At 36.8% G+C, this 23754-nt stretch overlaps 1 protein-coding gene across 1 annotated transcript in view; it reads right to left on the bottom strand.

Moving 5' to 3' along the window:
- Positions 1-12925: 12925 nt before the first annotated feature.
- KCND2 (potassium voltage-gated channel subfamily D member 2) overlaps positions 12926-23754 on the bottom strand; it is a 568363-nt gene continuing 557534 nt past the window's right edge. Inside the window, exons 3-6 of the mRNA XM_027539157.1 lie at positions 22763-22858; positions 21308-21400; positions 17471-17718; positions 12926-15576 (exon numbers count right to left, since the gene is read on the bottom strand). Of these exons, the coding sequence (XP_027394958.1) occupies positions 15399-15576; positions 17471-17718; positions 21308-21400; positions 22763-22858 (615 nt within the window). The 3' untranslated portion in view covers positions 12926-15398. The remainder of the gene's footprint in view (positions 15577-17470; positions 17719-21307; positions 21401-22762; positions 22859-23754) is intronic.

Genomic DNA, 23754 nt, shown 5'->3' on the forward strand with positions numbered 1-23754 from the left:
GACTTTATGTAAGTTTGCAAAAATTCTGCTTTTTTGTCTATAAATTAGAAGAAAGTACTAGTATGTATTTTGAGAACTGGAATGTTAGTCCTGTCATAGTAAACAAAGATGTCAGTCACCAGCAATTGCAGCCATGATGGATGGTGAGCTGGTGAGCCGTGAGGGAACTCAGGAGGGAAGGAACACCTTCCCTAGATGGCTAGAACATCTAGCAGCCATCAGACTGTAGCAACTTCCCACCATGAGCCCTGAGGAAATTCAGGATGTGAAAACACAGGATACTGGCCCCAAATAGCTGAGGTGCATATCAAAGAAATGATTTCAGTGAACCCAGACTCTTGAGTCAGAAAGACTCAAGTTCTATGTAACTTTCCATGCATAGAACACTAAATTTCTTAACTTGGGTTATCTGGTTTTCTTTAATTAACAATGATTTTGATGTTCAGACTTCCTGCCCTTTGTTGCAAACCTTGTATATAACCTGGATCCTCTCTTCACCTCCTCAGAAAGTTCTCTCAGGATTACTTGAGATGCTGTTTCCCAGGCTTGAAGTCCTAAAAATTCTCACCAAATAAAGCATAACTCTCAACTTTTGGGTTGTGAGTATGTTTTAATTCCACAGCTTTGTAGGGTTTTTCTGATGACAATTAAATGAATACATTTAAAACACTTAAAAATTGTGCCTAACATATAGTAAACATTTAATAAATATTTATCAATTCTCCTTCTTATTATTTATCCCCTTTCTTTACATGTTCAAAGCAACACTTGTGATTGTCTCAGCAAATGACATTTCCACTCAGCTATTGAAATCAGAAATTGGTAGTTTTCTTAGAATTTTCTCATGCTGACACTCATCACTACCAAGTCTCCTTGACTTTAACTCCAGACTATTTCTTAAGTCATCCAGTTCTCTCAGACACCACTCTACATCAGCCACACCTCATCTCTCACTTCAGTTACTGAAATGGGTTCCTAATTAGACTTCCTGCCTCCTTTGCTGCCTGCTTCTCTGACTGATTCTTCAGCACACAGCAACTAGAGTGATCTTTAAAAAGCACAAACTGGTTCCTGTCACTCCTCTGCTCAAAACTCTTCATGATTTCCCAGTGGACTGAGGACAAAGTCCAAGATCCTTAAGTGGAAGGGCCTATAAATTTAGACACCTTCTGCCATGTCTACTTCCAAGCTGTGTTCAATCCCCCATCACTCACTGTGGCTCATCCACACAGCCATTCTAACAGGTTTTCAAATGTTTTAAGGGCTTTTCTACCTGTGAATTTCAGTTTTGCTTCTAGGGGCTGCCTGGAATGTTTTTATCCCCCTTTTTGAGATAATTCCCACTTCCCTCTTTTGAGCCCCAGTAAATGTCATTTCCTCAAAAAGAACTTTTCTGGACCTTGAATCTTAACAATTTGAAATTATATATTATCCGTGTATTGATTTGCATAGTGATAGTCTTTTCAACGGGATGAAAATACTATGATGATGGAAATCATTTGTCTTGTCCCTTGTTTTATTTCAAGCATTGAGCAGGGTAATGCTTAATCAACATTTATTGAATTAATGAAGTGAAGGAAAGAATTGTGGTTGGTGCAAGTCCTTAGTCATTTCATTGATGGAAACATAGTAGTACAGGTATGATAAGCAAGTCACAAGATGTGCCTAGATTTATTGCCTTTAAATGATGAAATTCAGAATTGTGTATTACATGCAGATTTGATACTATTTAGTTTTACAATTAACATAAGGAGAGACTGTGGTCGAGGGGGAAGTGCATGGGTTTTGTAGCAGATTCAGGTTTAATGACATCTTAATCATTTGCTGGTGGTGTGACCCAGGTAAAGTCCATTTCCTAGCCTGGAAAATGGTTTTTCTAACTCCAGAGTTGTTGCAGAGACTTGAGATGGATGGCTCAAGTTGATTGCTTTATAAATAAATATTAGCTGTCATTTTTACTGGAAGACCTTTGTGTTAGTACTTAAATACAAAAGGGAAAGACATAGGAACCAAAAATGATAAACTGTTGACTTCTTTAAAATATCCAGAAAAAGTTGGCCTCCAACTTTTAGATCCTATAAAGGCCTGAAATAAGACATAGTAGAAGGGAAAAATAAAAACCCATGAACTTTACTGAAATCAAATAGATTGATTCTTAAAATTCCAAAGACAAAGGTATATGTGCTTCCTAGGCCTGGAATGTTCTGTGTGTGTCTGGTTCTTCCCTCTGCATGTCCCACATGCTTTTTCCTAGAGGCCTTTTCTTTAACACCATGTTAAGTCTCCCTCAACTTCTCCCCACCATACCATTTCATGGCTGATATGAACATTTTATGGGCTCCCCAGGTGGCACTGGTGGTAAAGAACCCACCTGCCAATACAGGAGACGCAGGTTTGATCCTCTGGTTTGGGAAGATCCCCTGGGGAGGAAATGGCAACCCACTCCAGTATTCTTGCCTAGAGAAATCTGTAGACAGAGGAGCCTGATGGGCTATGGTCCATAGGATCACAAAGTATTAGACATTTAGCTTCCCTGATAGCTCAGTTGGTAAAGAATTTGCCTGCAATGCTGGAGACCTGAGTTCAATTTCTGGGTTGGGAAGATCCCCTGGAGAAGGAAATGGCAACCCACTCCAGTATTATTGCCTGGAGAAGTCCATGGACAGAGGAGCCTGGTGGGCTACAGTCCATGGGGTCTCATGTACTGGGGCATGACTGAGTGACTTTGGGAACTTTTTGTAGGGACTTGAAAAACAGTAAAGGCAGGGAGAGATGTGCTCTGAACTGATCTCATCTGCTTAAAGATAGAGCTTCAAAAGCAACTCCTTTGTCATCAATTCTCCCCAGGCATTTTGTCAACCAAGGTGGACTGACTGTTGCTATAGGAGAGAAGACTTGCAGTTAACACCATACCCAGACACACTTTGTCATAAACAATTATACTTTCTATCTGTTCTTCTAAGGGCCCAATTACCTTTTCTAAAAATCATTCGCTCTCTCCTAAGAGATCCCGGGGCTTCGGGGCTTCCCTGGTGGCTCAGGGGTAAAGAATCTGCCTGCAATGCAGAAGCCCTAGGAGACACAGATCGATCCCTGGATCAGGAAGATCCCCTGGAAAAGGACATGGCAACCCACTCCAGTATTTTTGCCTGGAGAATCCCATGGACAGAGGAGACTGGCATGCTTCAGTCCATGGGGTCGCAAAGATTGGACATGACTTAGTGACTGAACAAAAAAATAAAAACAACATACAGGTTAATAAACTTCTTTATCTTTCTTTGATTGTTTTTCTCTTGTTAATCTGTGTTTTGTATCAAAGGATCTGAGCCAAGAATTCACAAGGGTAGAGGGAAAATGATTTTTCCTCCCTTACAATGCCAACAAGGGTAGGATCTTGTTACTGATTTATCCCAGGTACTAACACACTGCATGGAACATAAGATGTGCTCACAAAGAAAAGGAATGAATAGAATGGCTACCTGTACAGCCTGAGAGCCATTATGCCCTTCTGCAGAACTATTTTTGTTATAGCTGGAGTTTAATGCAAGATTCATCCCTTAAAAAAAAAATCCACTTCCTTTGTAGAAAAACCTCTTGAAATTTACACAGTTTTAAGCTGCATTATACTATCAATTAAAGGAGCTGAAAACAACTTTCTTGAGTTGCATCTTCACTGTTTAATATTCAGGATGCATCTAATGTGCCCTTTGAGTAAGGGGACTTTGCTTCCATCCTCTGGGGTGTCCCCAGTTCTCCACAATAGTGTCATATACAGTGATTAACATGGACTGGAGAATGTGGGCATGTGTATACCTCTGTGAATCTTATAAATTATAAAGTCCAAACAAAGTGGTTTAGTCACTTGAAAAGTAGGGAGAATAGGGCAGAAGTTCATAGATACATTTTGTAAGTGAGGATTTGAAGTTGTTAGTGTTCTTTTTAACTTCATAGTAATAGAATACAGGGATAGCTTGGTTTTCACAATTTTAATATCAGATAAAATTACTTTAAAATTGAAAACAAATTTAGCCAAGAAATGAATTAAAAATTTTGGAAACCTATCTATTGCTTTACTTCAAACTATCCTAAAAGAGACAGATTCTCAACACATTTGCAAGTTAAAAAGCAATGAGTTTCCCCTTTACATGTGTATACTAAAAATTGTTGCTGTTTTATTTTCCCCCTGTTCCAGCTAACCTGCAGTTTCAGGCATTCTAAGCTTTGAAGTTTGGAAAAGAGACAATGTTGTCTAGTAATCCTAAGAATGCTAACCGTGATGGTTCTTTTCAAGAAGATTTGTTTAAAAAGCCTAGACATTACCACATTATAATTTCTACAATCAACAAAGATTAAAAAAAAATGCCCGAAGATATGACTACTGGCAAGAAAAACTTTCCTTTCACATTTCATTAAAACATATCAGGCAATAAAATGAATGGAACTCTACATTCCGCCTCTGTGTGTGTGTTCAGTTCAGTCTCTCTGTTGTGTCCATCTCTTTGCGACCCCATGAACGGCAGCACGCCAAACTTCCCTGTCCATCACCAACTCCCGAAGTCCACCCAAACCCATGTCCATTGAGTCGGTGATGCCATCCAACCATCTTATCCTCTGTCATCCCCTTCTCCTCCCGCCTTCAATCTTTTCCAGCATCAAGGTCTTTTCAAATGAGTCAGCTCTTCGTATCAGGTGACCAAAGTATTGGAGTTTCAGCTTCAACATCAGTCCTTCCAATGAACACCCAGGACTGATCTCCTTTAGGATGGACTGGTTGGATCTCCTTGCAGTCCAAGGGACTCTCAAGAGTCTTCTCCAACACCACAGTTCAAAAGTATCAACTCTTCTGCACTTAGCTTTCTTTATAGTCCAGCTCTCACATCCATACATGCCTACTGGAAAAACCATAGCCTTGACTAGATGGACCTTTGTTGACAAAGTAATGTCTCTGCTTTTTAGTATGCTGTCCAGGTTGGTCATAACTTTCCTTCCAAGGAGTAAGCGTCTTTTAATTTCATGGCTGCAATCACCATCTGCAGTGATTTTGGAGCCCCCCAAAATAAAGTCAGCCACTGTTTCCTCTCTTTCCCCATCTATTTGCCATGAAGTGATCGGACCATAGGCCATGATCTTAGTTTTCTGAATGTTGAGCTTTAAGTCAACTTTTTCACTCTCCTCTTTCACTTTCATCAAGAGGCTCTTTAGTTCTTCACTTTCTGCCATAAGGGTTAGTGTATGTGTGTGTATTTTCAGTCTTCTCCCTGCCACATTTTGTCTCCTGAGTTTTATCTGAGACGCAAAAGATTTCATAAGGAAACCACTGCATAAATTCTATAGTAATCTGTGATTAAAAATAGAAATGTATATACAAGAAATGTCCTAAAAACTTATGTTTTCATAGTAATATTTTATATTGCTTTACATGTTTCTATTATGATAAATGCACTGGATGCTTAAGGGAACTTGTTCGACTTTCTCTTTGTTGTTGTTTAGTTGCTAAGTCGTGTCTGACCCTTTGCGACCCCATGGAGTATAGCCTGCCAGGCTTCTCTGTCCTGGGATTTCCCGACAAGAATACTGGAGTCAGTTGCTATGTCTTTCTCGGGGGGAACTTCCCAAACCAGAGAGCAAATCCACATCTGCTGGCCCTTTGACTTTCTCTTATATAGTGAAAAACTGTTGAGGCTGTGTTCTGAAAGTATTTTGGTCATTAAAGATATTTTACTCCATTATGAGAAGGAATAGAGAAGGGAAATACAGCTAATTAAAAATGAACGATAGTCATGCTAAAGTTCATTTGTGTTTAAATGTTGACTATGTTCAGGGATTATTATAGAAACACATTTAGTCAGAATCAGAGATACTCAGACACCAAAAACTGAAGCATTTGTAATCTCACTTTTTTGTCTTACTGCCTTAACATTATTCTCCTAAATTGAGTTTATTATAATCATTTTACTGTTCATTCTAAATTTCTGTTGAGACACTTATTACAATTTGAGGCTATAGATAGTGAGTGAAATACCTTGCATTAATTTCAGATAATCATACAAAATTGATCCTCTGTATCTCATAGTAAACAGTTGCAGTGTAATTGAACTAAATTCCCAGAATCTTTGCCAATGACCTGAATTCTAGGTAAGGTAGTAAAAGGAATTGACGTGATTTTGAATTCTTCGGCTTCTTCAAATTTTGTATCTTTCAAACCCCATATAGTTTCAGGTTCCTCCAGTCACTCATAGCCCCATTTCTTTCTTAGTCTCTCATTAGTTGGCTCCTGCACACTTGGATGAATAAATGCATTTTGTTTCAGATGCTAGCAGAGCTGTCTGATATTATATATGTCTCCTGTTCAAAATATAGCTTGATTTTTATATCAGACTTTATCTACTGTGTATTCCTACATTGGAAAAAGACAGAAATGAAAATTTCTCTCCTTCTGTAAGACAATTTGGAGAAGTTTTACTATTTCATTGAAGCAAATTTTTATAATTTATCATGTTAGGATTTGAAAACAACAGCCATATATAATATTATTTTTTCTATACATTTCTTTTTAATCATATTGCACTTTAATTTTTCATATAAAGGAAGTTTTGGACACAGTATTAATACTTTAAAGAAATAACACATTCACCTTTTGAGAAACAGGGAAGGAAAGATTGAGGTGGAAGGTAAAGAGATTATTAATAGGCCACTGTTATTTTGGAACATAAAACACGCAAACGATGAAACTCAAAGAAGTTTTATGACAAGCAGTTATATCCCAAGTACCATTTTAAAAGGTACATTAAATTTTCTACAGTTCCATATAAATCAAATGCCCATGTTTACACCTTTATTGAAGCTTTCTATTTTATTCGGAGAAAATAAAAGCTATCAACTACCTGCAGAAAAATGTTGGACTTCTTTATGAGTATGGAAAAATCCAAGAATATTTTAATTGTATTATATTTACTTGGAATACTGAATTATGCCATCTCTTTGCCTATCTGAGTGAATCTTTCAGTGCCTTATTTTGCATGTGGAACTAAATGCCAATAGGCATTTCATTATCATCCTCCAGAAGTTTTGCCTGCAGGAATTTGAAGAAGCTGCAAAAGATAATGAAGGGTGGGAATTGTGGGTTTGACCTTAATTCCAAAACGTTGCTGTTGTGTTATTATAAGCCTCTAGGATGTGGACTATGGGCCAATTAGTTGCTGTACATGTGACTACAGCCCTGATCAGCAACCTTGAGAATGTTGGCAGGCCTTGTTCAAAAAGGGGGACGAGTGAGAGATGATGCACGCTCCAACACATAATTCTCTCTGTTCCTGGAAAATTAACTCAGTGTGTTTGCTGTGCTGATATGGCCTTGTTAGAAAATCTTTGTCAACTAGGACAGTACTGTATTTCCCAGCTAGGTTCCATCTTTATTTTAATTTGCCAATAGTCAATCAGGCTATGAATTATAGCACATTTTGCAAGATAAGAAAAAAAATTTAGATCAAAGAAAGTGGAAGGAAACATTGATCCTCTTTGATAATGAAATTGCAGCCATTAGAGCAGGGATATAATTAGGCTTCCTCCTACCCCCCATTTTTAAAATAAACTCTGTTTTACTTGGAGAGAAGAGATAGCTGCCTCAATATTTCTATAAAATAGATCTCCATGGTTTAATTAAAAATTATACATCATTTAATAGTTTTCTTCACATCTTTTGAAACTATGGAAGGAAGAGCAGAGTGTATACTTGGAAAAGACTGTATTTTTACAATGCTTAAATCATAAAGGTGAAGTTTTGCCTCCTTTTCTGTTTGCTTTGCCTTGTCTTGCTTTGCATTCTTCAGAAATACACATGTGCTCTTTTTCTGCTCCTCAGTTCCTCCATAGAAAGAGGACCATGGCCTACAGAACAAGGATTTTAATAATGTGATGTGAAGATTTTAGAAAATACTTCAAAGAACACTATCTGATGTAAACTCTGTTGGAGAGATATTGTCAGGAGGTTAAGTAGGAAAATGACTGTCAATGTGGCAGGAAGGAGAATACTTATTTGGTTTGGATTCCTAATCATTATTTCTCCAGCATCTATCACAATGTGTAGTCCATCCTGTGTACCCAATGACTTGAGTGATAAACAGAATGAATAGTACTTACATAGTGGATTTTCATAGAAAACAGAGAAAAGAAAGTGATTAGGGGAAGAGGGAGAATAATCTAGTTAAAGAATGATTAGTGCTGGAAGAGAAAGAAGGGAAAAGATATGGCAGGCAGTAAAGATCATAGGATTAGAATGTACAGTATGGATCTAATATTTTCACTAAAGGTATTTCACTATATATATATATATAAAATATTATAAAGTAAAGTGAAAGTCACTCAGTTGTGCCCTACTCTTTGTGATCCCATGGACTGTAGACTGCCAGGCTTTTCTGTCCATGGGATTCTCCAGGCAAGAATACTGGAGTGGGTAGTCAATCCTTTCTTCAGGGAATCTTCCTGACCCAGGGGTTGAACCTGGGTCTTCTCCTCCTCTCTCTCTCTCTATATATATATATATGTATAAATGGCTTACATATATATCTTATATATTGGAAGGATGGATGCTGAAGCTGAAACTCCAATACTTTGGCCACCTGATGAGAAGAACTGACTCCTTGGAAAAGACCCTGATGCTGAGAAAGATTAAAGGCAGGAGGAGAAGGGGATGACAGAGGATGAGATGGTTGGATGGCATCACTGACTTGATGGACATGATTTTGAGCAAGCTCCAGGACTTGGTGAAGGACAGGGAAGCCTGGTGTGCTGTAGGCAATGGTGTTGTAAAGAATCAGACACGACTGAGCGACTGAACTGAACCAAACTGATATATCTTATAGGGCTTCTAAGGCAGTGCAGTGATAAAGAATCCACTTGCCAATGTAGGAGACGCAAAAAGATGTGGGTTCAGTTCCTGGATTGGGAAGATCCTCTGGAGTAGGAGGGGTCTTCCCTGATAACTCAGTTGGTGAATAATCTGTCTGCAATGCAGGAGACCCTGGTTCGATTCCTGGTCCAGGATGATCAACTGGAGGAGGGATAGGCTACTCGCTCCAGTATTCTTGCCTGGAGAATCCCATGGACAGAGGAGCCTGGCAGGGGGCAGTCTGTGGGGTTGTAAAGAATTAGACACAACATATATTTTTTTTTTTTTTTTTCGTGCGTCATGTAAACACGTTTTTATTTGGGGCATAATTAACATTTAATTAATTCAGTTTACTCTGCTATTTTAATCAGAATGGTGGTTTTCATATCCAGCAAAAATACCTCCTTGGGGATGAGACACCTCATTTCAGAAAGACATTGAAAAGGTAGATTTATCATAAAAGGTTTACTATATCAGTCCTCATCCTTTTCAAGTTTTTATTGCTAAGCAATTTATTTTCTTGATGTGCCCACAGAAGAAGCTATAATGTGTCACCCAGGCAACCAGCCATTTACATAGAGAGATTATTAAAATAAACCTACGATTTAGCCATATTTTTAAAAATGGGTTTAAATTACCCTGCAGATCAATATAATCTCATGAATAGTAGATAGGCAAAATCATAGGAAAAAAGATCTATCTGCCTATTTGAGCTTGAAATTCTTGGGGCTGAGGATCCATTTACTTGGCAAATGGAAATGAAGCTAAAATGCTTTAGCTACTCAACTCTGATATTATCAAGATGAACCCAGAATTTATCCTGTATAAAAAAAGGCCTAGATTATAATTTGATCTATATAATATCATGTATAGGTTATTATTCTTGCAGTGATCTCACCTGCCTTCCTGCTTACTCTTGCCTGAAATGTCTAAGTGGGGACAAGATTGGAGATTTTATTACATTGTTGGAGATGAGGCAGACTTGCTAATAATGTTTCATGGACTGAAATTCACACTATGGTGTAAGTGATTTGCTTTAGATATTTTCTTGCACCAGATTTGGGGAGAGAAAGGTGCCTTGGGTAACAAGAAGAAATATAGTTCCTATGAGTGGGGGTAAGGAAGAAATCTCTAGTAATTATTTATACTTTCATCAAGAACCCTAGAGATCAGAAACATAAATAGCTTCTTCATTATTCGTGTTTTGAGATTAATCTAGGGATTTGAAGTAGAGATATACTATAGATATAGAGGTTGGGTCTGCATGCATATGGTTAAAATTAAACATTCAAAACTGGATTCATGATTTTTTTTCCCTTTAAATCAGTTTCCTTTCTATTACTTCTTTTCAGAAAACAGCACCATCATTAATCAAGTTGCACAAGTCAGAAATCTAGGTGGCATCTTTAGCACTGAATTCTTCCTCACCACCTACATGTAATTGACCATCAGAAGCTGTTACTCTATAAATACCTCTTGAAAGTATATCCTCCCCTCCCTCCACTATCATAACAACCACCATCCTAGTTTAAGCTACCATCATACATCAGTAACTTCCCATCCAAGTTGTAACTACTCTGGAATCTCTCCAGTGCAATCTGTTTTTCTTACTGCATTTGTATATTCATCCATTCATCTATTAATTCATTCAATAAGTATATGGTAAATCATCTACTCAGGGTCAGGCATTATTCTAGAGACTGGGAAATATCAGTGAATAAAATAAAATACCTGCTTTCATGAAGCAAAATGTTTTAGCAGCCGGAGATAAGCTTTTCACTGTTAATATCCTCTACAGAGTCTATGCCACACAGCAGCCAGAATAACCTTAAAATAACCTTAAAAAATTTAAAGAAGTTAAGTAACTTTTCTTATCAAATTTCTCTAAAGAATTGCCATCTCACTCAAAATAATTCCTACAATTTCTTTAGGTAGCTTCTCAAAATCACCTTATTAGAGAAACTTTTCATGATTATTGTATCAAAAAAGTTTTTCTCCACATGTTCTGTATCTTTCCCCTGATTTTTTCTTATCACTTACCATTCCTTTCCTTTATCTGTACAACATATATTTTATAATTGTCTTAAGCAAATGTGGTATTCAAAAGTCAAAATTCCTTTTAAGTATAAACTTACTTTTTGGAGACTGTTTTACCACCCTAAACACAGCCACCTCCAGTGGATAATTTAAACTCTTATTTTTTAAAAAAAATTATAGTGTGCCTACATGATTGTGTTGACAGTTCTGATGAAGTTTACACAGTGCTGACCAACAACCATTCTTGAACACATGAGTTAATCAAACAAACACTTTAATAACATGCTAGGGAAGAGGAGTTGCCTTTCTTGTAAAACTCAAGAGGCATCAATCAAGAACCTTTTTTATTTTTTTAAGCAATGTGGTTGACTGACATTGGTATAATTCCCTGGAGGCTGTTTCCAGGCCAACTCTGTAACTGAGTTGAAGGAATAGGGAGGCATGTTAAATCTTTTTAATGAAAGATTAGCATCTCAATAAATCAAAGAGTGTAAAGGAAAATAATAAGAGAAAAATGGAGATTATCTATCAAGAGAATCACTAGTTGCTCTCTGGGTACTCGATGATTTACTCTTTGTCCTTCTAATAATCTCTTAACATTTTTTTGCTTTTGGTCCCCTATTGAACAGAAACCATCGGTATATGTGTATTTTTAAAGGGAGAATTAAAGGTGGGAAGATTTGGGAGAATGACATTGAAACAGGTAAAATATCATGTAAGAAACGAGTTGTCAGTCCAGGTTCGATACACGATACTGGATGCTTGGGGCTAGTGCACTGGGACGACCCAGAGGGATGGTATGGGGAGGGAGGAGGGAGGAGGGTTCAGGATGGGGAACACATGTATACCTGTGGCAGATTCATTTTGATATTTGGCAAAACTAATACAATTATGTAAAGTTTAAAAATAAAATAAAATTTAAAAAAAAATAAAGGGAGAATTAAAAAATCTGTATGTATATATAGAAATATAAATACACAAACACATGCACATATAACTATACAAATAAATCACCTCTTTCCATAGACAGAAAAGAGTCTGACTAAGAATCTTCATGGTCTAGTGGCTAAGATCCTAGGCTCCCAATGCAGGGGCTTGGGGTTTGATGTTCCACCAGGGAACTAGATCCCACCTACTGAAACTAACAGTTTGTATGCCGCAAATTAAGATTCCCCATGCCAGAATGAAGTCAGAGATCCCTGGTACCATAACTGAGAGCTGGGACAGCCAAATAAATAAAATAAATATTTGGGGGAAAAAATCTAACTGCGTTTTGACCAAAGTTATTACCCCAGAGCTTCTCTTTGCTTAACTCAGGCAGTGATGATCAAGAAGTACATAAAGTTCAGGCATCAGTCTTCTCTCTGGTCCACACTCTCTAAGAGGCAAGTGGCATTTAGGGTACAGACTAATAACTGTGGGTCACACACTGAAGAAAGCATTCTACTTGAAAATATCCTATACAAAAAAATCAACTGATTTCAACCCTACTTTTTTCTTAATAACTAGTAAAACCAAGCAATATACTTACATTATCATAGTTAGTAGCTATGGAGGAGTGTGTGTGTGTGTGAGAGAGAGAGAGAGAGAGAGTCGCTCAGTTGTCTCTGACTCTTTGTGACCTCGTGGACTGTAGTTCACCAGACTCCTCACTCCATGGAATTCTCTAGGTAAGAATCCTGGAGTGGGTTGCCATTCCCTTCTCCAGCTATGGAGGTGTAGTTGCCAAGATATTTCCAAAAATGACCATTTAAAATAGTGGCACTCTTTTATCTTTAAATGATAGTAACTTTTCTACTGAAGCCTCTGCCTAAATTCCCAATGCTGGCAGAAAATTATTATCTCCACCATTTAGAGTAGATTTGTTTCACTCACAATCGATGGGTTCTTTGAGTGTGTCCACGTTACAGGTTTCCCAAAATATGTATGAAGAGTGTAGTACATACTAGATTTTGGAAAAGAAGGAAGTCTTAAAAAAAAGGGCAACAGTCAACCATGTTGTCCTGTTCAAGCATGCACATGTTTTATTTGAGTATTCTCCAAAGGTCTATTTTTTTCCAGCATAATGCAGATATTATGCTATCCTTTGAAATAAGATATATGAATTTCAAACAAAATTGTCAAAAACAATGACCTTGGTTACTCCATATGGTACACAGAAATAATTACATTTCACTTACAATACAGATGCACTTAACACAGTCATCAATAGTCATTCACCACCAACACAGTATATTTTTAAATCACCTAAAACACCAAAAAGTTTTTTTTTCTTTTCCAAAAGTCTAAAGAAATTAATAGTTTTGGATAAATGATAACTTGAAAAGGAGGCAGAATTGTCAACGGAAGTAATCTAACTGCATTTTAAAATGTAATATTAAGAACATGAAAATAGAACTTTTTATTGGGAATAAAGACCTAAGTATTCCTGATTGTGTTTTGTTTAACCTACTTTTTAAAAAGTTTTTCAACAAATGCCATCAAAGAAGTTTCACTATATATTTGCTCTAGAAGCATAAAGTGACATGAGGCAGGTGTTAATATAATTGTTAATATTCACACTTCAGGAAGATTAGTGACTTTTAAAAAGACATACTAGGTATAAAGCCAGTTTTTCCCTAGAGATAGTAGAGTTTATCTGACTTTCACTCAGCAAGTGTTCATAAATCTACTGTGTGCACAGCTTTGTTCTAGAAGCTAGTCTAGAAATGGGAAGCAAGAATTTCTGGCTTTACTTGAAAATGGTTGGGTTAATTCCTTTTTATGATAAATTATGATTAAGCATTTTAAAATCTCTATAGTAGAGGGATAATTATTTACTCTTTCCATGTGTTGAAGCTAAACTTCATTCCTTACAGTGGTGGTTTGGAATGAACAAAACTTTTCATTGGACATAAAACTTTTTTACATTGTCACGTGCAGACATGTCTGCTGATATATTTTAAAGGTGAAAAGATATCAAGACTTTTCACTTAAATGTACATAGAGATCAATTTTGCATCATCAAAATCCTGTCCTCCTGATTTAGAGGAGAAAAATTGCTCCTTGCAATAAACAGGAACCTTTCTGAGACAAATCTGTGCTGCCTTCCTCAATGGCATAGAAAGCATGCTTTCATCAAATACTGCTACATAAAGCACTCCAGTTTATCTCTGCATTTCAATTCACATTAGTTATTCTCAAAACGTATTTGAGATCTAAAGCAAAATAAATAATACATCATGTGAGAGTCTGGGATTACTGGTTCTGTGATATTAGTCCCAGCTAATTCTTTTCATGAAACATACAGTGATGTATACAGTATCTGGGCTTTTCCATAACAGCAAAAAGTCAGAGATAATTCACAGATGTCAACTCCTTTTTTTCCCTAATTCTTGACAAATGGATTGAAGATGATGGTGATCTGCTGATAAGATAATTTGTCGGGGAATACAAAAGTAGGAAATTCCTTTGAACTACAAAACGTTAGTCTAGTAGATGACGATAAACCCAATAGAAAGGTGCTATAGAAATACAGGAACAAATCATTCACTGTCACAGGAATACAGTGGACCAAACAATATTACAGAAAAACGTTTATGGCACAAGGGTTTTGGATTAAAAGGTTATCTAAAACCTGGCCACACCAGAAGTTTTTCTATGGAATGTGGCTCTTAATGTATCTCTGAAGATCTGGAAATACAACAACAAAAATATCCTGATTCCTGATACAACAAGTGTACAATTAATTATTGCAGTTGTAACAGTATCTAGGTGCAAGGTAAAACAATGATTCATACTGAACTATCTGAACACTTTAGATGTACTAGTGAGCATCCCCGTGAGAAATACTGCAGTTCTAAAAGGAGTTTATTTGCACAGCCCACCATGGAACATGAACAATCAGCTTGTTGTAAGTGCACAGAAATTCCCTCTTTCTACTAGTATAGTTTATCATGCCTATTCTGAAGACAACATAAGGAAACTGAGATAACGGCTCCAAAGAATTCTAGCATGCATTATGATGGTTTCCTTCAGTCAATACAAATGTGTTGTGTGTTTGTGTTTTTTAATGTGTAATCATCTTCATCATCGCCAATGTTCATGGTTTTAACAGGAAAAATTTTTATCAAAATGTTTTCCATATTTTTTGTTTTGCATTCAACTGGAACATTATGTTCAAAGATTTATTTTATTAAAAAAAGAGTTCTGGTCATAAGAAGCATCAATAGGCGGCATTTCATTTGTGCTCATTCACAGTCAAAGGGCCACAGACTATTTTATTTCTCTGTATAACAGGTCAAACTCTGTCCAGAAATGCCATTTGGTGGTTTTATTTCCATCCACAAGGTTGAAAGCTTTGTGTTTGTTTCATTACCAACCTCCTTGCTTTGTCATTTTCATCTGCAGAGTGTTTATTATTTCTTCTTTCTTCCACATTGGGACTCTTTCCACAGCCAGGGCTCAAATTCTCTTGAACCTGATTCCAATTGTCTTACAGAGCAGACACTCTGACGATATTGCCTCCTGAGTACTCAGGAGACTCTGGCCTGTCATCTCCTTCGGGGGTGGTGACTGGAGGTGTTGGGATGCTTATTATTGCTGTAGTCACATAAGGTTGTTCACAGTTCAGTTTAACACACTCTTCCATTTTGGCATTTAAACTGGATCGGCTGATGAGGAAGAAAAGATTTAAGAAAGAAGGTTGTTTACTTAAATTTCTTTTCTTACAACTAAAGAATATATGTTTTCATGTTTATCGGTAACATTTTAAAAGGTTAAAAACAATCACCATAATTAAGAAAAATGAAACACCAAAGCTTAAGATAAATTAACGTGAACATTAGGGCATTAACATCAAATAAATGTCTAAAAGCCAGCTCAGTGTGGTTCAATTAGTGTTTCTCAAAGTGTTTCCTGCTTTGAGAATGCAAAAAAGAGGATCAGGTGAGTTTTAGAAAACCTAGGCTGAGCAAAGTAAAAGAGTTTTCTTTAAGACAGGATCTCTGAGAAGTCTGAGATGCCATAATGAAAGGGATGGGTCTCCCACGTGGTACTAGTGGTGACGAATCCTCCTGCCAATGCAGGAGATGCGGGTTCCATCCCTGGATTGGGAAGATCCTCTGGAGAAGGAAATGGCAACCCACTCCAGTATTCCTGCCTGGAAAATCTCATGGACAGAGGAACCTGGTGGGCTATAGTCTGTGGGGTTGCAAAAGAGTTGGACACGACATGGTGATTAAACAACAATGATAATGAAAGGGACATACCCCGTGGGTATATCTTAATTCTTTGGACCACAGAGTCACTGTACTATCTTGTCTCTTTGGGATACAGGATGCCCTTAAAGCTCTCAACTTAGTGACAGCAAACATTAAGAACTCAAGTTAGTCATTATCAATACTTAAAAGTTTTCCCCAGTGCTATTTTTGCATGAGTTATATACTCTGTATGGGGAGGCGGGGGTGGGGTGTAAGGGAAAGGGATAAGGAGTGTAGACGTAGGAGCTTTAAACTATTCTTTTTCATAGGAAACAAGATTTTTGTGTCCCAAGATTTTCTTTTTTTTTTCCTGAACACTACTCCATTTCCTACCTTGTTCTGGAATAAATGTAAAGCAACATACAGGTAGACTATCTTAGAGACAGAAATCTTCATTGCTCCAACATTTAACATTCTGATCCCAGAAACATCTGATTACATAAAATTGACAGAGCCTGAATTCAGAATCTTGTCTAGACTTTCCAAAGATGGTTGGATGTCAACAAAGAAGTTGGACTGAATTAATGGATTGTTAATCTGAAATGGTAAGCTTTTTAATTCGAAGAGCAAAGGAAAATCATTTGGGCAGAAATCGATATTTTTAATGACTTACGTGGTTGAAATGTACTACTTATTATTACACATGCATGATTACGGTCAAAACAAGTGGCATATAAAGAGAAGCAAAGGGAAAATGCCAATAGAAAAATACACTTAAATTGTCCATAAACTCACCAGAGGTAAACCATTTGAACGTTTCACTTACCTTTTTTTTGGTATTGGATTGGTTTTTGTGTTTGTTGAGGCCCAAAATACCTTCATGATCAAAACCGTATACTGAATCAAAAGATCCTTCTGGCATAGTTTTATTTTTCACTGTGACAATGACTATGTGGATATATTTTGGCATGTATTGAATACCTTACAATCATATCAATGTTAATTTGTCACTTGTGGTTGTGTTGCCTAAATTTCAGGTCATTCATGTTTACTTAGGGGACTCCTAAGTGGAGAGGTATCTGCTTAAGACAAAGTTGTGAGGTTGAAGAGGTAGAAATATATTTGTGAATGCCTGACCTTCTTATCTTCTTTCTACTCTTTTAGTACTGATTTAGCTACTGTCTTTGCCTCTTCATGAATATTACAGTAGATCGATTTTCCTACTTGTTTCAGATCAGTTTTGTCTCATTCTAAACCCAAGGAGCTAGGATTTAGATGTCACAGAAGTAACAGCGTGACAGCTGGTGCAGATGTGCTCTGAAAAACAGCACAGGTGTGTGGACGCACACAAACTAATCTCAGGTACCTGTTAGACAGTGGGGTTCTCTCCACACATCTAATCTGAATCGTGCTGAGTTCTTGCACGCTCCCTCGGTGGCTTCCTGATACGTTGGCATTTGGAATGCGGAAGGTTTTTTTGTGTCGTCTTGAACAGCAAGTGCTGGTGATTCCTTGTTGTGAAGAAAGAGAGGGACTGTGACTTGAAGGACGATTAACTGTTGCAACTTCCATGCAGCTTTCTTCAAAGACTTGTTCATCCACAAATTCATGATTCTATTTTGTAGCGGTAAGAAATGTGGAGAAAGCACAGAAACACAGTTTAACTTTTTAAAAAATTCTTTATTATTTTTAGTGAAGTATAGTTGACTTACAATATTATCACATTTTACCTTAAAAAAAAAAAGATTTGAATAGCTTTCTTTTTAGAACTCAAATATGCCCACAGTACATTTAGACTATCTAATGGGTAAAAAAAGTACCATTTTCATAATAATTAGAATAGCAAAGCTTCATGTTGTCGTTTGTATGAAAATAATATCTCTCCAGTTAGAATCTGAGATTGATATACACAGGCTGATTTAGCATCCGTTATAGACTAACTTTATTTGAAATATCATTTACTAATTTAAACATACAATCTGGAAGTTATAAACTAAATATTAAAATACTCAAAAATGAGTATAGATAAAACCCATAGGGAATGTGCAAATTTACATGTATGTTATTTTTTAAACAAATTGACAGACTGAAGTTATGATAGAGAGACTATTTTAATAGAATGTTCCAAGTAAGATTGTCTGTTATATATTAGCAAATACTTTCACATGGGATTGAAAATATTTTTTAATCAGAAAAATGAGATAACGAAGACATTTCCCATTTCTTTAGATGCTCCTCTAAAATTCCCAGTGTACAGAAAACTATGACTTATTAAATAAGTAAAATATATTTATCAAAATGTATTACTTTATATTGGACCTAGAAGTGGTTAACACTGAACTTCTGAGGTCTCCATTCTTATCTTTGTAATATATTACTGGCTGGACCCATGATCTGTACCTATGTTCTTATAACCCAGAAGTCATCAGTGATGGACATCATTTCACATAGCACATCATACAGAAACACAGTGTAAAATTTAATTTTAAAATATTTAATAAAGAATTGGCCCATAAATTGTGTATGGAAGACTTTAACCTCAGAAATAAAGGATAAAACATTTTTGGTTTGAACTACTAAGAATGTTTTCAACTACTATTATTTTTTTTTCTTTGTGTGGGTGGGAATAGTCTTATAATGGAACGTTTTGCTCATGCCAAATTTCACTTAACCACCTCTCATCCAAAAATATTAGTAAAACAATGGAAGGAAATTGCTGGCTAATAGGAAATAGATTGCTTTAGTTATTCATTTTGCCACTTCTTTGCTAAAATAAGCATTTTGCAGTAAATGAAATTTAACATTCTAAAGTCCAGAGGATACTATGATCATCTAAGACAGAATTTCATGTTAAATATTAATTTTTATAGAAAAAACTATTGCTTACAAAGGAACAGATTGTTCACACTCTGTTTTCTTCTCTTACATGCACATTTCACACACAATATACAAGTTATAAGGCATGACATTCTAATTTATCTCATCAGTGATTGGAAGGGAAGAAGCCATTCTGTGACAGGTTACCACATATTCTGGAGTAGGTAGCTCCATGTAAACTATATTAGTAATTCAGTTTAGTGTTAATAATAATTTAGTGTTACATAATTTATGATTAAAATAGCCCTAAAAAGCTTCCCTGGTGGCTGTGATGGTAAAGAATTTGCCTGCAATGCAAGTTCATGGGGTCACAAAGTGTTGGACACGACTGAGCAACTAACACTTTCACAAAAGGTAAAATAGTCAAAAAATGAAAATAAAAAGAAAAAAAATGGTAAGGATAAATAAATTTGATTAGTGTTGTCATTTAACTTTCAAAGTTATCCTAATATAGAACTTTATTTAAGATACTAATATAATCAGTAACCAGTAATATTTGTTTAAAACTTTCTAATATTTTTCCATTTATTATGAGATAAAGATCAAAGTTCTTTACGTGCCTCCAAAACCCAAGGTTATCTGCCCACTGACTTCCTCTGTTCCTCCCTTGTGTTATAAGAAAGGTCAAAATCTGACTCCATGTTGGATCTACTTCTTTAACCTTTGCTTCCTGTTGCTTTTGTTTACAAAATGATACTGTCTATACATAATGGCCTGACTTGGGGAACCCTGCCCCTCTGCCTGAATGTTAAACCAATGTGCTTTTGTTGAGGGAGACATCCTGACCCTGTCCATCTGGTACAGGAAGGAAGAAATTAACATATCCCCTCCCTGAAGCTGACCATTCCAGGAGATATTTGCAAGATTAATAGCCTTTTTATTTTACTTCCTCATCTCCCTCCACTCTGTTCTATAAAAGAATCTGGTGTTCAGACTTTGATAAGATGGTTATTTTGAGACATTAGTCGGCCATCTTCTTGGTCTGCCCACTTTCTGAATAAAGTTGTTATTTCTTGCCTCAGCACCTCATCTCCAATTTATAGGCCTGTCATGTCGTGAGCAGAGTGAACTTGGACTCGATAATACTTGCAACGTAGTACCCTCTTTCCTTCTGACAACCCTCAATTTCCTTTCCTTCCTCTTAGGCCAAGTTCCAGTCTTCTCCAGGCACTTACACCTGCTTTTAGCCCCTTCATCTCTTTGCTTAACTAACTCATAACCGTCCTGTGGGTCTCAACTCAATTTTCTCCAGGAAGCCTTGCCCGATCCTGTACCTTCTGGCTGCCCCTTCTTCGCCCCTAGTCCACTGGGGCCTCATTGTTTGTTTCCTTGCTTATTGTCCTTCTCTAGTAACATCCATATTTAGTCCCAAACCTGGAGGCTCAAGTAGGCCAGAGGTCATACTTGACTTCATGGTGTATCTTGGGTCTGGCTGACTGTCTGATACATTATAGGCAAGAAATACATATTGGTTGAAAGATTATATAGGTAAATGAATACATGGATGAACAATATGTCAGAATTGACTACAAATATGTGTCTCTGGTGAATGGACAAGCAGACTTGATTCAAATACAGTGAAAATTTTATTCTGCTCTGTGGTCACAGACTGTGATCCCTTTTGACAACCTATCTAAGAAACAGATGCCTTTGTTAAAGAGGAGGTCCAACTGGGAGCTTATAAGGGAAGAAATGCAGACTCAATCCTCAGGCCCTAGGGGTATACCAGTAACTAAACGTGTCATTTTTCTTAAGAGAATAGATAGTTTTTATTGTCTATCTGTTCATTATACCTGTGAATGAAAGAAACGTTTATTTTCAGTTATTCTCTATTTTGTTATTGCTATTCCCTTTTCCCAGATGTCAGGAACACTTAAACTTCATTATTTTTTTCTGTTTAATCAGCATTTTAAGAAGCAGGAAAAGATATTTTATAGAACTTGCAGTCAGCTATTAGAACACAACTTTCTATCTACATTCAACTGATGTTTTAGCCTAAAGTTAATAACATTTTAAATAAATCTATAAAATACTTTCTATGTTGAAATGTCACTAGAGCCTTTCAAAGTAATTTCAATTATTGTGGATTTTTTTTGGGGGGGGACGCTTAGTATGTTTTGCAGTAATGCAGACATTGAAATCACACTTGGAAACCTTAAATATTCACAGAAACCAATGGGATTACTGTCTGAGTTGCAGGGGCAGGCAGTCCTGCCTTTTCCTTACCGTGGACAGTGCAATCACACTTGGAAACCTTAAATATTCACAGAAACCAATGGGATTACTGTCTGAGTTGCAGGGGCAGGCAGTCCTGCCTTTTCCTTACCGTGGTTTTTTCTAGGCAGTGAAGCAGGTGGTGGTGCTGGGTTTCAAAGCTGGAGCCAGATTTGCTAACGAAGGCCTGCTCATCCTCAGAGGACTGTTAACAGAGAGAAGACAGAAGGGCTTTCTCTTTTATTTGCAAACAATGAGAATCTCAGCTACATATTTCTACTGAGAGATCTGGCCTATTTTCTGAGATTAAATGGCAGTATTTTATTTTTACTTTTTTTTTTTTTAAACCGAAAAGGATCACATGTAGAGTTCCTTTTGAGTTTGATAATCATCATTTACATTTTCATCAAATTAGTGGTCTTGGCTTTTAGACTTGCCTCCCTGAATTGAAAATGTAATTCTCTTTTACTCATTCATCTCCCAGTTACCTTTGAAAGTCTGAGAGCCATTATTTTTGGATAATAATTTTTAGCCTAGTACTTACATAATCCTGAAACCACATCATGCTCACCTACACAAAAGCTATTATGCAAGTAAAGATGATTGGGATCCTAAATATTAAAAGAAAGTTTTAAGGTGAAAATTAAGTTTCTCAAATTATATTTTATACTATGTGACTTTCATAACACTGAATGATGTTCCCTCTTCAGTAAGAAGTACAGTAAATTGGTTGTATACAAACCTTCAAGTTGTGAACTTTCAAAGATTCAAATGTACATCTGGTTCCAGCAAGGAACCAGAACTTGTGCCATCAAATCCAGGTGTGAGTGAAATTGCAGCTTGCCTTCCAATTCCTATTACTGACGATTCTTTAGCTCTACCATCTCCCATGCCTCTCCCTCCTCCAGTCAAAACTCTCGCCTGTTCACTCAATGCAGTCCCTGTGTGCGAGCTCTGGTACTGTACAACTGTATACGTTTTCAAGGTGCTAGCTATACTGTAAGATTAAAAATGTTTTCTTTATTTTTGTGTTTGTTTTTTATTATTTGTGTAAAGGATTATAAACTTATTAAAGTACAGTACTATACAGGCGATTGTGTTAGTTGGGTATCCAGGCTAACCCTGTTGGACTTATGAACACATTGGATTTATGAACACACTCTCAGAACAGAGCTTGTTGGTATATAGGGGACTTACTGTAAAACAAGATATCACATCACCCCTCCTATCGACACCCAAATGAACTTTAAGGAACACATCTAAGTTTGAAATAAAAAAACCTAAGTATTTGAACTGTTGAGAATTTTCCCCATGTGTACACGAGATAGTGCCAAATACTGCCTGATCATGAATGGGAATCATGACTCACTGGCAGTATGACATATCCCAGCTTCTAGCCTACAGCCAATAAGATGGTACAGGGCGAGGTTACATTAACAAATGACACTTTTGTTGTTTCGGAGCCATTTTCATAATTATTCACAATAAAATTACACGGTTAAGTAGAACTAAATCAATATTGCACCAATAAGTTGAACATTAAAAGAAGAGAAATTCTTGACTATACCTGCAGTTGGTTACTGAGTAAGCCGTTCCGTTTGCTCTGCATGTAAGCATTTGCACTTCCGCTTTTGGCTGCCCGGATCCTGGCCAGTCTGGCTTTCTGTAAGAGCGAAAAAACAATATCCTCCTAAGATCTATGATTGGTTTTCTTAAAACACTGATTGCATGCTTATATAATTCTGTTGTCAGCACACATATTTAAAAAAGCATACCAGCTTTTCACACTAACTACTGAAAAATAGACTTTCAACATTTGAGTGTTTGATTTTGGCTAACATTTATCACTGAGATTGATGACTTATTTTGGAGTTTAGAGGTAAGAATTTAGGTAATTAAGGTAATTAAGGTTTTACAGTAAGATTAAGTTATTTCAGGGCTTCCCTGATAGCTCAGTTGGTAAAGAGTCCGCTTGCAATGCAGGAGACCCTGGTTTAATCCCTGGGTTGGGAAATTCTCCTGCAGAAGGGATAGGCTACCCACTCCAGTATTCTTGGGCTTCCCTTGTGGCTCAGCTGGAAAAGAATCTGCTTGCAATGTGGGAGACCTGGGTTCGCTCTCTGGGTTGGGAAGATCTCCTGGAGAAGGGAAAGACTACCCATCCCACTATACTGGCCTGGAGAATGCCATGGACAGTGCATGGAGTCCCAAAGAGTCAGACATGACTGAGGGACTTGCACTTCAATTTCAAGTTATTTTAGTGTTGTTTCTGGTCAATTGCACCAAGAAAAATAGCAGTCTTACTTATATTTTCACTTATCCCAATCTGAGTAACTTAGTGAAATAAAGACCCAGCAAACTAGCTGCCAACTTCTTTTCATTTAAACTAATGTTCTTTTTAAATTTAGTAGTTAAGTTCCAGGAACCTACTGCCGTTCTCTTTCTTCCTTTCCTCCCCAGTCCTTCCTTCCCTTCTCCTCTCTGTTTCTTGCCTTCCTCCCTCCCTCTCTCCTTCCTTCCTTCAGTCCCTCTTTAAAAAAAAAAAAAAAAAAAAAGGCT

This window comes from Bos indicus x Bos taurus, chromosome 4 (genome assembly GCF_003369695.1).
Source record: "Bos indicus x Bos taurus breed Angus x Brahman F1 hybrid chromosome 4, Bos_hybrid_MaternalHap_v2.0, whole genome shotgun sequence".
NCBI classification, from domain to species: Eukaryota; Metazoa; Chordata; class Mammalia; order Artiodactyla; family Bovidae; genus Bos; species Bos indicus x Bos taurus.